The sequence below is a fragment of the Netta rufina genome (genome assembly GCF_964035555.1).
Source record: "Netta rufina genome assembly, chromosome: 13".
Lineage (NCBI taxonomy): Eukaryota > Metazoa > Chordata > Aves > Anseriformes > Anatidae > Netta > Netta rufina.
The window spans coordinates 1,788,703-1,802,460 of NC_140136.1; the positions used below are offsets into that span (position 1 = coordinate 1,788,703).

Consider the following 13,758-nt stretch of genomic DNA (forward strand, 5'->3'; position numbering starts at 1 on the left):
GCAGCTGCCAAGCTCCTCGCCATCTGCCTCCGAGTGATGTCCCGGTGACAGCCCAAACAGTTGGCAGCTCAATCACGTTCAGTGCTGCAGACCGACGGGGTGCACTCGTTGGGGTGAAAGCAGAGGCTGGGAACGGGGCTCACCGAGGAGAGGAGAGCAGGCAGGGAGCTGGCCCGAGCCCAGGGGGCTGCCCAGCATCACACCGAGCACCACTGCTGCTCCTGGTGCTGTGCTGCTGGGGGGCTTTGCGCACGGTTTGATCCCAGGGCAGGCTTCCTCCTCCTCCTCCTCGCTTTCACTCTTGCGACTGGGTCATTCCCACTTCCCGTCCCGTGCTGGATGCGGCACTGGTCAGAGCCAATTCACCTCCTTGGTTGAAGAGGGAGGAAAAATAAAAATCAAGAGCCGGTTTCCTGCTGGGTCAGTGAGTCCAAGTGGCCCGTGGTGGGGACTGAACAGCTGCTGGAGCTGGCACAAGGCTATCAGAGCGGGGAAGAAGAGAAACCTTTACTGTTTTGGGGTGCTGAGCCATGAGGTCAGGTCCTGTGCTTTACAAGCTCAGCCTCAGACGAGCACACTACCGAGCTGCAGCAAACCTGCTGGCAAAGGAGCCGCACGAGACCATGGCACGCGTGCGAACCCAGGGCTCCTTTTTCACCCAATTCCAGCTTTCAGGACACGTAGGAAAATCTTTGAGAATGAACTCCCTAATTAGCTGCATGACATCAGGTTTAAGAGCTGCAGAAGGAGGAAAAGGGGCTGAGAGGATGGAGTGGTAGCAGCTCCGTTTCCTTGCAGCGCCCGGAGCAGCAGCGCCGTGCGTCACCGGGGCACGAGCACGGTCCGCAGAGCGCGGCTATTTCCGACGCCCATTTTGACCTTAAAAGAGCTAAAAGCTTTATTTTCCAGAACGAAGACGTTAACGCAGAGTTGGCTGGGGCTCAAAGTACAGCAATCGAGCGGAGCGCTGGAGCCGAACGCCGCTTTGGCAGCGAGGAGGAGCAGCTCCCGACCGCCCCGTGCGCGGCTCGCGGCACCGAGGAGCCCGCCAGGAATTCGGAGGGGGGAAGCGGAGCCGCCTGGCCGAGCCTTCCTCCTCCTGCTTTTATGCAAATGACGCCGAAGCCTTTCTAATCTCAGCCGGAAAATAGGCTTCCCAGGGAAAAGTGCTTCCTTCCTTCCCCCCTCCCGGGGTGACGCCGCCACCCCGGGTAACGCAAACCTTATCGCTGACGTCGGCCTGGCTCCGGGGCTGCTGTTTTGGCCGGCAGCTCCGGCTCGATGTGCTCAGAGAGGAAAGTCCGGCCGTGCTCTCGAGCCCTTTCTTCTCTCGCAGGGAAGCGAGGGTTGTGGCACTGGCACAAGCTTTCCTTTGGTCTCGGTGGAATTTTCCAGAGGAAGTGAACTCGAGGAACGGTTGGAGGCACGGTGAGGGCTCTGTGATTTCTGCAGAATGAGCTCCAGCAGAGCACGTGCAGACAGGCAGATTTTCTGTCTCAGCACAATAAAGTCACTCATCCCCAGTGCCAGAGAAATACAACAGCCCCCAAAATCACCTACAGCAGGAAATCCCGACCCCTGAATCCAGTGTTCATGCCTACGGCACAGCCATTCATCCTGGGGAGGTGTGAGCAGAGGTTTTGCTTCTCTCAAGGTGTTTCCATCTCAAGCAGGGTTATCAGTTGCTTAGAAAAAAAAAAAAAAAGAAAAAAAAAGATTTCTTCAAAGCCTGACGGGGAGAGGCTTTGAAATTAAATAGTGGAGATACGATCTGGAGTATGAAATCATCACAGCGGGCAGATAAACCTATCCGGGATGCGATCTGCCCCGAGGGCTGAGCATTTGACGCCTCGAGAGCCTTCTCCCAGCGGAGGTGCCCGCATGCAGCGATTCTCCCGTCTGCTTTAATAAAACCCAGCGTGTGGGATCTCTCCGGCAGCTCCAACCCCCGAATGCCAACGAAAAACACATTCCTTGAGATCCACATCTGAGTCACTCGATGCCCTTCTTCATCTTGATGTAGGGTTACGAAACCCGGCTCCTTCTGCTGTGGCACAACCTCAGGAACCACGAAGACGAACGAAAAGTCCAGGCGACAGCAACGCTCCGTGGAGACCTTCGACAAGCTTTGCTGCTTTGGTTTGCGGAGCCTTTTTTTTTATTATCGCCAGCTTCCCAAACGAGCCGGGAGAACAAATAAAAGCTGAGCTAACCAGGCTCCATCGCTCGGGCTGGAGGCTGCGCCGCAGAAAAATGGGGATGTAAACAAGTTATCGCTATCCCTACCTGCACAGCATCACCTCGCAGGGGCTGCAGATCCCAAGGAGCACACGCAGCAGCACAGACACATCCTGCAAGCGAGGAGGAGGAGGAGGAAAACCCTTCTGAGCATCGCAGTGCTGAGGAAGGCACGGCAGGGTGGCAGCGTGCAGAGCAGGAGCCCAGGTCCCGCTGCAGAGGACAAACCTCCCTCCAGCCTGGGAAACCCAACGGCCTGGGGCCACTCGCTTCATTCTCTTACTTTGCTGCACCCCAAGAAGCCGCCCGGAGGCCTGGACAGCACTTCTGTGCCTGCTGACAAACGCCACCGTTTCCCTTTGGTAACTTCTCGGGGATTTTAGGACTTATTTGGAGAGTTCCTGGGATCCACGCCTGACCTGGAAGCAGGCAGAGCACACGTCTCTCTGCCCAGTCTGCTTTTCCGCCTGTGGCAGGACAACAACCATGAGCAAATAAAGGAGTTAAGAAGAAAGGGGACAACATTTCTACCAGAAAACCTAAGGACCAAATCCACCAGCTGACCCACACCGTATACAGCTGGAGGAGATGCTGTTACAAAGCCCTCTGGAGACCTGCATCTACCTGAACAACGGCGGATTTGTCCCAAGTCTCTGCCAAAAGAGCTCAAAGAGCAGATCCAGTGGCTCTGGTGGTGAGGGGGAGACCACCAGAAGCTATCGGGATAGGCGATAACGACCCCAGAACACCCAGAACTACAAATTCGTCCCTAAAACAAGTTCAGTCGGTTCGTGATCTCCCTCTCTCTCTCTCTCTCTCACACGCTCATGAATCACTCCATTTGCATTCCCTTCTTTTTGCCACTCCTTTATCTAATCAGCCTCCATTCTAACACTTTCTAACTTGCAAGCCCCGGGTAACCTGCGCTCATTGATTTGAGATTCCAGCTTCTCCTGCTCATTAAGGCGCTCACCCCGGGGACTAATAACGGCCTATTACAAAGGCAACGTGAACTAGCTTGAACAAGAAACCCAGGAGCTCTCCGAAAAGGCACCGCAGCCCTTCTGTCCCAGGGGCTGCAGCATTTGGTGGCATCTCAGGGGCTATCCCCACCTCGGGAGAAGCCGGGCAGAAGCAGAGGGCTCCTTGCTGGAAGGGTTTTCTGAAGGACTCGGGATCTGCTGCCCTTTCTGACATTGCTTTTAATTTGACAGCGTTCCTGCTTGCGAGTGTTATTTTTATTTTTTAATAGCTGCCTAAGTGCACTCCATCGACAGCCTCTAACCCAGCTGAGGCAGATTTCCTCCCGAAGGAGTACAGGAGGCTCAGCAGGACGTGCTCCCAGCGGGATGCTGCTCCTTGCCCTGCAGCTTCGCAGCTCCCCTCACCTCCTCTTCACCCTCTGCGATGTCTCTGAGCTCAACAGCCTCCTCCTCGCCCCACCTGGAACTGGCACACGGCAGATTTTGGACCCCGTATCACGCGCCCAGCCCAAGCTAGCCCACCTGGAGATGGCGTTCAGGTCAGGCTGTAGGACAAACCTCCTCAAGAGCTGGACATCACCAAGTTCTCACCTTAATTTGAATGAAGGCGCACTTTGTCAAGCTGCTTTTAAGCCCAGAGCACAGCACCCCACGCATGGAAAACCCAGTGCTTCTCAGAGGGGAGGAAGAAACCAAGATCCGTCTCAGCACCCCGGAGCACAGGATGGTCTCCTCTCCTTTTGCTTGGTCGACCACGACCTCGTGCTACCCACAGCAGGGCACGATCCTGCCGCCCCGGCCAGTGGGTCTGAATCCTCAGCACCCCTCGGTGCTTTGGCAACAAACCCAAGCCACACGACACCGAGTACGTTGCTTCATGCCCTGCTGAAACGCTCAGATTCACCGGGATGATGACGGGATAAAGCCCTGTGCAGCAACAGGAGGATTAAAGCTGTTATTTCTGCAGGCAGGGTCACAGCCCCAAGCCAGCAGCAACCCAGCTGCATCCAGCGCTTGGGTCAGGACACCCCGTACTGCCCCAAATCCCCTCCAACAAGGCGCTCCGTGCCAGCTCTCTGCCCCCAAAACGCTTTGCACAAGAGCGAACGACAGCGGCAAGATGAAGAGGCAGAGCAGAAGTTTGGCACTCAGCAAAATCAGTCACAGCCCGGGGCACCAGAACTCGTTCTGGGGATGGGGAGCGCGGGGCCAGACAGCCGCCTTATCCCTCGGATCACAAGGTGTCCCGGCTTGTCTAAGGGTTCGATGCCTCGGGAGGGAGGAGGAGGAGGAGGAGGAGGAATGATTTTACTAGCGCTGCAATCTCAGGTTGTAAACTTCTTGGAGAGCTCGTCTTGGGAAAAAAAAAAAAACAACCCGCAAACAACAAAGCACAAAGCGGCAACTGCCTGCTCCTTGCACCAAAGCCCGATCCTTTTGTGACAATCCCACTCAAAGCCCGATCCTTTTGTGACAATCCCACTCAAAGCCCCAGATCTGCAGCCTCTTCTCTTAAAGGACTGAATGAAAAACATTTGCCAGGCTTTGTGGTGTGCGTGTGTTGTTAAATCCTGATCCTCCCCACCTGAAGCAAAGAGCCACGCACCAAGTCCTGTCCTCTGCTGTTCTCAGCCCTAACTCTGCTGCTGTTTAGGGACGGGATGAAAGTTTCCTGCCTCCAATGCAGCTGAAAGGGAACTTGCTTTCACATCCCCAGCTATTTGCTCTTCAAGTTTTCTTTTATCCTTGCACCTCCACATTTTGATTGTCGCTGTTTGCTCCTTCCTGCAGCCTCTACGAGGGCGAGCTCCTACGCAGGCAGCCCGGTGATTAGGGCCGTGATTAGGGCCATGATTAGGGCCGTGCTCAGCTCTGTGATGCCTCCTGGTTGCAAAACCCCATGGAGCAGTGCTCCAGCAGGACAGGAAGCAGTCGGAGGAACACGAAGGGTGCTGGTGTGCGCCAGCCCCTGGCACCATAACGAGGGCACCTCGGGGGCTGGACCTGCCAAAAATTGGGATGCGGCGACTGGGGAAAGCACAGAGGCTATAAATAGAGCTGCAGGTGAGTGTTGTGCCACCGTGGTGCATCCTGCTACCTGGGGAACACAAAAACAATGGCAAATGTTCTATGCATTAAGCAAACTCGGGAGCTGCTGGATGCCCGGGTGCCTGAAGTGAAGCTCTGCAGCCAACCCTGGCAGGAACAGGGCTGGAGGAAAGGTGAGGATGCTCCAGCAGCCCGAGCACTGGGAGGTCTGCAGCCTGTCAGAAAGGTTGTGTGGGACAAAAGCACGCTGCCCAGGGAGCGCTGACCCTATAACTGTGATAAAGGCTTTGGGGGAATAGGGAAACACGAAGTGTGGGACGAGGGGATGTCTTCGCCAAGGGAAATATCAGCTGAATTATCAGCTCCCTGTTCAACATCCAGAAATACAAGTGCTTCTCGCTGCCAGCTTTTGCAACGGCACAAAAGAAGCCAAAAGAAACTCCTGCGTGCTCTGCCTCCCTCCTGGCTCTCTGCCTGGCCCTACAGGCACCTGCTCTGGCCTTACAGCACAGGTTCTCGATGATCCGCTTTTGGGAAGACCAGCAGAGTTAACGACTCAAGAAGCAAAGAGGCGTATCAAGGACTTGTTAAATTACCAAGACTTGTCTTCAGAAGGCTGTTCTGGAGAGACAAGAGGCACAAGTTCTTCCCCACAGCCCTCCCCGTGACCCAGGTGTCAGGGGGAAGGAGCAGCCCCAGCTTTGCGTGCGGCGATCCCGGGCACGGTGACGGCTCGTGACTAAGGCCCCGCGCTGCCAGGCGGCTGACGTCGCTCTCCCCATCAGCATCATGTGGGTCTGGGCAGAGAAATCTCTTCCATCACTGACCCAATGAGCGCAGAAAGCCACAGTCAATGTGTAATTAAAGCGCACAAATTACGGCTGTAAGTGAAGATGGTAATTAAGTGTAGTTCCCCGTATTACTGTAAGCCTTGTGCCACGGTCACTGCATCGGCGCGCTCACGAGACACAGTCAAAGTGTTCCGAAACTGGGACTTCCTCTTGGAAAATAAGGGTCACCATCAAACACCGGTTTTCCCATGTAGGATTACAAACAAAAACCCTGTGTCAGATCCAAGACTAATCCCTTTTCCCACCTGAAACCACCCAGATCCACGTGGCATCTTGCTCCAGGCCTTCTGAGCCCTGCTCATCCTTAAACCAGGCTCGTCCTCGTGTTCCTATTTCCCACTCTCCTCCAAGCCCCAGGAAGCAAAACACATCATCCAGAAGGGGAAAAAAAATGCATCATCCAGAAGGAAAAGCTCCAGAGTCCTGGGAAATGCCTTCCCTACAGCTCCTCACCCCAACACACTTCTGTGCACACCATCAGAAGGCTCCATCTGCTTTTGATTCCTGAGGTACCAATGTTGCTGATCAGCTTCCCTGATGTTTTTTAGCAGGGAATGTGACACTTTTCCCTGATTCTGAATCAAAAGGTGCTCAACATTAGGAATTCCCATAAGACAAGTTCCACATTCAGCTCTGGTATTTACACGATGCTTTACAAACAGGCCTCACGCACAGCCCATTAAGTCACTGTACTGGAGGAACTAACAAAGAAAATATTATGTGTTTTTGAAATTCCTAGGCTTTTAGTCCGTCTGGTTCAATTTTCTCTTTCACACAGGCCAGAACAAGAATTTTCAGAAAAACTGAACAAATGGAGGCAGTCAGAGGCAAGAAACCTAACTCCACACTCCCATCCTAACACTGGGCAGAAATTGGTTTCAAGGCAAAATCCGTTTACCTCTTCTAGTCTCTTTTGGGAGTTTTATTTAATGAGACTCCAGATACTTCTGTTATCCACAGACTCCCAAACCAGCCCCGGTTCCTGTCAAAGGGCATTTGTCAAGGCTGCAAAGAGTCAGCACCACCTGCAGGACTCCCAGCTGGGGCCTCAGCCAGCCTTGCACCATGCCCTAACCCCAAGGGACCGGGGACAGGCTGAACATCTCCGTACCTCGGGGACTGACAGGGCCCTTTCAGCACCAGGTTACGCTCCCTGCTTCTTATCTGATGCTTTAGCTCCACTTAGTGGCCAGCAAGGCTCACGTAAAGCATCGCCTTGCTCTCCAAACTACAGCTTGACTGGAGAGCTGCGGATAATCGGGGTCTTCTCCACGGATGTGCACGAACCCGGATCCGCAGCTCCATCAACACCAACCAAAACAAAGTCAGACCCGAAGCCAGCACTTACCTCGGTAGCAGCGGAGACCGGGGCTTTGGTTTTTCCTTCTCCTTGTCACGCTCCCTGTCCCTGTCCCGGTCTCGGTCTCTGTCCCGGTCCCTGTGCTGCCTGTCTTTTTCATCTCTCTTCACTCGCTCCCTCTCGCGTTCCCACTCTTCTTTCCTCCGCTGGCGCTCCTTGTCGCGCTCGCGCTCCCGTTCCCGTTCCCTCTCCCTCTGGCGCCGCTCCCGCTCCCGTTCCCTCTCCCTTTCTCGTTCCCTCTCGCGTTGTCGGTTTTCTCGTTCCCTTTCCCGTTCTCTCTCTCTTTCCTTTAAAAAGAGAAAAGGAGAAATCATTGCAGCATTGTGGTAACATCCGAAAGCGCAAGGTTTCAAAGTGGCAGACTTAAAAGCAATCCCGTATTTCCTCCCGCGTTAGGGCAAAGAGATAACCCCAGAGCTCGTTCCATCGCTGTTTCCTGAGCAGAGAGGAGCTGGGGAGGATCAAAGCACCACATCACATTCACCACGGTTATAATTTTTGAAGGCAACAACAGTCCAAGGATACTTTTGCTTATTATGCCCGTTAAAGGAACGTGTTGATGTTTACACGTATTTACCCGTAGTGTTCATCATGCTTATAACCAGCTAATTAACTTCACAAACAAGCAGGGTGACAATAATTGATACACAGCAACGGTTGGGACGGGCTTCTGCAAAGCAGCAAAGCCTTACAGCAAAAAGAAAGCCACCTTTTTAGGGACGCTTACCAATGAGCAGGATTTATTCCTTCTGACACAGCTCTCAAGGCACACCAGTTTGCGTGAGGGCAGAAAGGGGAGGGAAAGGGATCCAAGCCCTATTTCCACGGAGCCCTGCACCTCACAGCACTGCCTGACTGCACCTGGGATTTCAGCAGCCGGGTGCTTTCCTCGTCTGACTCAAAGCAACTCACGAGCAACTCCTCCAGCAGCGGGCAGACGTGCAGGAGCCTCCGCCTGTCCACGTCTAATCCCTTCCTAGGAACCAACGAGGAACCCGTTCTCCTCTCAAATCATTTCCTGGAGGCTCCTGCCCTCCCCCAAATTTCCGAGGAAGGCTGCACAACGGCCTCGTGTTCAGAGCAGCAGCCAGGGCACGTGTCACTCAAGGTTTAGCTACCTGGAGGATTTAGATTCAGCAGCTTGGACGTAGGAGAAAAATCCTAAGTCAGCTGCACTGGAAAGGGGCCGAGCACCTGGAAGAAAGCTGAAAGGGAAAGCGCGGAAGGGGTGTTATTACCTTACTTACTCTGTAGTTACGGTACGGGTCCGGGTCTGTGTACTGAACCCTGAAATTCTCATACTGCCCACCACGCCAGAACCGTTCTATGTCATAGTCATAATAGGGATCTGCATAGGGGTCAAGCCTACAAGGAAAAAGAGGGAAGGTTAGAAAGGGAAATCAACAAACGCTCCATGTTCTAGGTCAGGCCTTAAGTCGCTGCCCTGACAGGAAAACCCACGTTCAGGGGAATAGGACCATGGAAAGCGGTGCGTTTCCTACACAGCCCAAACAGACAGAAATGGTCTTTTTTTTTTAAATGAAACTTATCCGAGAAAAATCACAACCCTTTCTGGATAAACACAAAAAGGACTGACCAAACCCGGCCTTCAAATCAATGCGGTAAAAACGCAGAAATATCGATTGCTTTTTACCAGCTGCTTCCAACGGAACAGAACCCGTTTTGCCCCATTGATTTCGAGCTGCATTTTGTGGCCCTGCGCACAGAGCTACCTCAGGCTCCCTCCCACGGGCACAGCAGGAGCAGAACAGGGCCAGCTCCTGCTCCTCTGCCACCAGAGGTGAGGGGCACGTCCCAGCGCTGGCTGGAAAGGAAACAAAGTGCTGCTGAGCCTTCTGGTGCAAGAAGTTGGGCTTTGGGGACAGGCTCAGCCCCAAACTTGAGATTGCTCCATGCACCGAAGGTACCTGCAGCTGATATTCTCCAGTGGAAAACAGGCTCCGGCCCCCAGCATGCACGCGACACACCCTAGCTGCAAAACCCTAATTCCTCTTGGGGAGGAAGAAGATCTAAAACCCACCCCCTAAAAACGTGCAACGTGTCCTCCGCTTAACCACTTCTGTTAGGGTTATTTGAGGTTTTTTAATTCACGGACCCGACAACACGCAATCCCTGCCAGCCACCTGGAGTGACAATATCAGACCCGCTGTGAAGACGGGGAGGTGGGGACGGGGAACGAGAAACTTCCAGGGCCACAGAATGGCAGGGACAGAACTGAGATCATAAAGTGAGTGCTCCCGGCTTGCAGGTTATCTGCAATGAGGCTTGACTCGTGAGCATGGGAAATAAACGGCCCGCTTTTGCACCCTAAGTGCCAAATAATCCAAACGAGGCCGAGATGGGAGAGCTGCCCAGCAAGTCAAGTGGCTACCCATATTCCTTTCGATGCTTTTAATATTTCTACTTCGCTGCCTGAAGTGATAAGCCAAGGGGAAGCATGCCAGGAACTGCCAATGCCTAATTCAGCAACAACCCCCTGATGCCAACCACGCAGCAATATAGACTCAGCGACATCAGGTGTTCAAAAAGAGAAAAAGTCTCGAGCTACACCAAAAAGGAAGCTTTTACTTTTCAACCCAGCTCAAATCCGAATTGCCCTACTCCCTTCCCCTGATGTTTGGGGACTTGCTGTTCATTTAAATAAAGGCCCCTGCTGTGCTTTGTGACAGTTACTGATAAATCAGTGCTTAAACCCTCAGGTGAGTAATTGGTGTCACCCCAAAATCAAATCCAGCCGTCCTGTCAATGCGCTGCCAGCCACACCTGACGGGGCAGCTGTCTGTGGCCTAGGAAGTTTGAAGAGGTGCAATGGAGAGAGGAAAGGGAACACTTTCGTACGGTTGCAACAGTACCGGAATCAAAGACCTGCTTACCCATAGTTAATGTTTTCTTTGATGTCCACCTCCCTATAGTTTTTCAAAAAAGAAAAAGGGATTTATGAACTATTCAGACATCTGCACAGGTCACAAGACAGTCCTGAAAGCATTTAATTAACATTCCAGCTCAACCACCAGTGCTTAGCTTGCTGCAAGGTGTCAACCCACGCGTAACGTGCATGAGAAAAATCACTATTTCTACAGTGTGCAGCAGTAACAGCTTCATAACTTTTACCTCTATGCACAGTTAATTTATTTTAATACCACAGCCTGTTTATGCACAAAGATTCCTCAATTTTCAGAAATTCCACTTGTTTGCTTACTTCTGCTTAACACTGGCTACATGCAATATAACACTTTTTTCTCGACTGTATGAAAAAACAAAGCCCTGCACCTAAGAAGACAAATGGTTACATCAGTGAGGCAGTGGCATAAAACAAGCAGAAGGCTCACAGAAGATGCTGCTTTCCATACACAACTCTAAACCAGTTAATCCACATGAGCACTGGTGATAATAAAGCCCCAGGTACAACCGAAAGCCTTCTCAGAGGAACAGAAGACCAAGGCAGAGTGATTTCTACACAGGTAAAGAACATCAGTATGGGGCAACTGCTTTGTTACAGCCCGCAGAAGTGAGGAGATTGCTTCCTTTTTAAATCTGGGAGTGGAATTGCACTTGAGAGCAAATCAAAGCCTACTGAACAAAAGCTTAACCTGCTCTTTTGCAGTTTTTTTTTTTTTTTCCATCAATTCTTTCACTCAAAAAGATGGAGCCAAGCCTTGCAGACGCTTTGCTGTGAGTGGAAGTATTGCCCAAGTCTGTACGTGCAGGAGGAACAGGGGATGTGTGCGCAAGAGGGAAATGTGCGTTCACCTAACTCCTGCAGAACGCAAGCCTCTCTTTTCCATCCCACTTCTTGGCTTGAGAACTACCACGTAAATCTCCCAGAGCTGCCTGATGCCTCCTTGCTCCCGTTTCAGGCCACCTGCCTGCTCTCAATCATGTCAGGAGGGTGGCTGAGGTCTCCACCATTTTACATTTTACCTCCTTTACCCTACAACTTAAGTTTAGGATGCCTGGTTTTGCCCAGGCGATGCCCTGGCAACTAACAGCTTTGCTTTCTGACCAGTGTCTTACTGAACAGTTTATCTGGGACAGGTCAAGGTGTTTTTTAAGCCCAACTCCTGTGCCAATACCCTTGCAAATAAACATTCAGCCAGCTGCAACAGCTCTGCCCTGAAGCTCTTGGGCACTGAGCAACTTTGCAACCCCAACTTCAGCATTTAAAAACTCTCAGGGATTGGAATAAAAGCACAAAGAGGAAAAAAGGTCTGGAGAATGTGCTGGTGTGAGGTAGGTACTATTCAAATAGTGTCCTTGAGGGACCACTGTGCCAGTGATATTAAAGGTAGAAAGGTGTAAAGAAGACTGCAAAGGGAAGAGAGTGTTTAACTGGCATGAGTGGAGGCAGCTCCGGTTTGTAATCGTGTGCAGACTGCTTAACAGGTGTTGTTTCCATTTTCTGAGATGGGCATTCCTCTGATTTAGAGGCTCAAGTAACCTGAGGACTGCCACGCTGCGCTGCACATCCCACCCGTTATCCCACGTAGCAAAAACAAAACTGCCTCTTACGCTGGATCTCTGACATCTCTGGTGATGCGGTAATTCCAGTCACGGAAAAACTCGTTCTCTTTGTCAAATTCACGCTCATCCTCTCCAATAGTCACAGTGAATCTCTTCTCCTCAAAGTCAGGCTCCTGTTCTTTTCTCATGGTAGCCTTTTTTAGTACCTGCCACAACACAGAAATGAAAGCGCTGTTATGAGAGGAGTTTTCAGAGGCACAGAAATGGATGCGTTAAAAATGGGAGAAGCCTGCTCCAAATTCTTCTGCCCAGGTCTTACAAATGTGCATGATAACAAAACGTTCTTGATGCAGGGAGTGTAATTCACTGTTCCACCAGCTCAGAGCAGCAGCAGACAGGCACTAAGCTTCAAAGATGCAAACCCCACTGTAACGATCAGACACACGGATCCCATGGGTGCCAGAAAAACAGGGGCTGAGGAAAGGGAACTTGGACCAGCCTCAGCTTTGTGGAGGGCTCGACTTCAACATCCCTGAACTACCCCAGGCCACGAGCTCTCCCTAGCTCACGCTAACATAAAAACCAGACCTGTGTGCCAGCTCTGTGCAATAACTGCTCCTTGCTGTTTATCACAGTAAGTTAAAAGGCAAAAGAAAGGCTCCTTAAAAAGAGGAAGACCCCACATGCTCCAAAAGGAAGCTCTGCTGGCAGTCCGTTTACCTCTTTAGCGTGCCGGAGTCCTCTCTCCCAGGCACTTTCTGTTGGAGGATCTGGAGGGGGTGGAGGTAAGATTTCATCCACGACTGGCCCTCCCTGTTAGAAGAGGAAGAAGACAGACATTCAACATCAGTCCTAAGCAAGCACACGCTTTTGTAAACACCCTGAAGTACTTTGGAGATGCAGCAGCAGGACAGAAGCTAGGACTTGCTTGGAAAATTATTCCCCTCTACTAGGGATTTCAAGATTACCTTTTAAAAATCACGTACCCAACAGATGTATTGAATTTTGCTCAAGTACCAGCCCAAATAAAGCCTTCAGCTCCTCCTCAGGAGCCAAAAGCTTGGTGCAGAAGCCAGGAATTCCCACAAGAGGGATCCATACCCAAGGGTTGGCTGGCATCAGCGGGTGAGGGCCGATAGGTGGTGCGCCGTTTGGGGAGAAGGGCTCAGGCTTGGAGATCAGGGAGTAGTTTCCTTTGTCATTCACCCCAGGGTGTATAAATCGACAGTTCATGCCCCACGTGCAATGACCTGTGGAAATACAGAGTTCGGTTAGATCCACGTGTGCCTGAACACTACAGCAAGAGTTTCTGCAGCCCCACAACCACTTAGAGCCCAAGGAATGATGTTGTTTCAGATCCCTGACCTCTCTTCTCTCCGAATTTGTTGAGCGTTACCCACTTGAATGTTCTTGCCACCCCCAACCTCTCAGAGAGGGCAGAGTCAAGAGATCCAGTCGCAAATGGATGAATGCACAAGAACCTTATTATGGCAGGGAGCAGGAGTGATGGATGCACACACACGCCGTTAAGCAGACACAGTAATAAACCCATGAGCTCTTCAGGTCGTGTTAAAGACAAACACTTCAAGTCAGAACTCCATCTTTTACAGAAAACAATGACTCCAAGCTGACAGCAAGGAAAACAACACAGCGCATTCAGAATAAACATCTCTCTGGTGAGGCACGAAGCACATCAAAGATTTCTCTCCAGCTGCCTCTGTGCTTGCCAGCACAACGCAGGAAAGGAGACGCTGCTGAGGAGGGCAGCAGACAGAAACCTGAAGCTGCTCCGCTC

At 51.8% G+C, this 13,758-nt stretch overlaps 1 protein-coding gene across 6 annotated transcripts in view; it reads right to left on the reverse strand.

The window, feature by feature from the left end:
* Positions 1-13,758, reverse strand: part of ZC3H18 (zinc finger CCCH-type containing 18) — a 42,375-nt gene that overhangs the window by 17,259 nt on the left and 11,358 nt on the right. For 3 of the 6 annotated variants that reach the window (XM_084294969.1, XM_084294965.1, XM_084294964.1), the window contains exons 5-10: positions 13,065-13,213; positions 12,684-12,776; positions 12,012-12,169; positions 10,376-10,408; positions 8,720-8,846; positions 7,470-7,768 (exon numbers count right to left, since the gene is read on the reverse strand). In XM_084294969.1, the coding sequence (XP_084151095.1) occupies positions 7,470-7,768; positions 8,720-8,846; positions 10,376-10,408; positions 12,012-12,169; positions 12,684-12,776; positions 13,065-13,213 (859 nt within the window). The remainder of the gene's footprint in view (positions 1-7,469; positions 7,769-8,719; positions 8,847-10,375; positions 10,409-12,011; positions 12,170-12,683; positions 12,777-13,064; positions 13,214-13,758) is intronic. The other 3 variants (XM_084294967.1, XM_084294966.1, XM_084294968.1) reach the window with 2 other exon arrangements.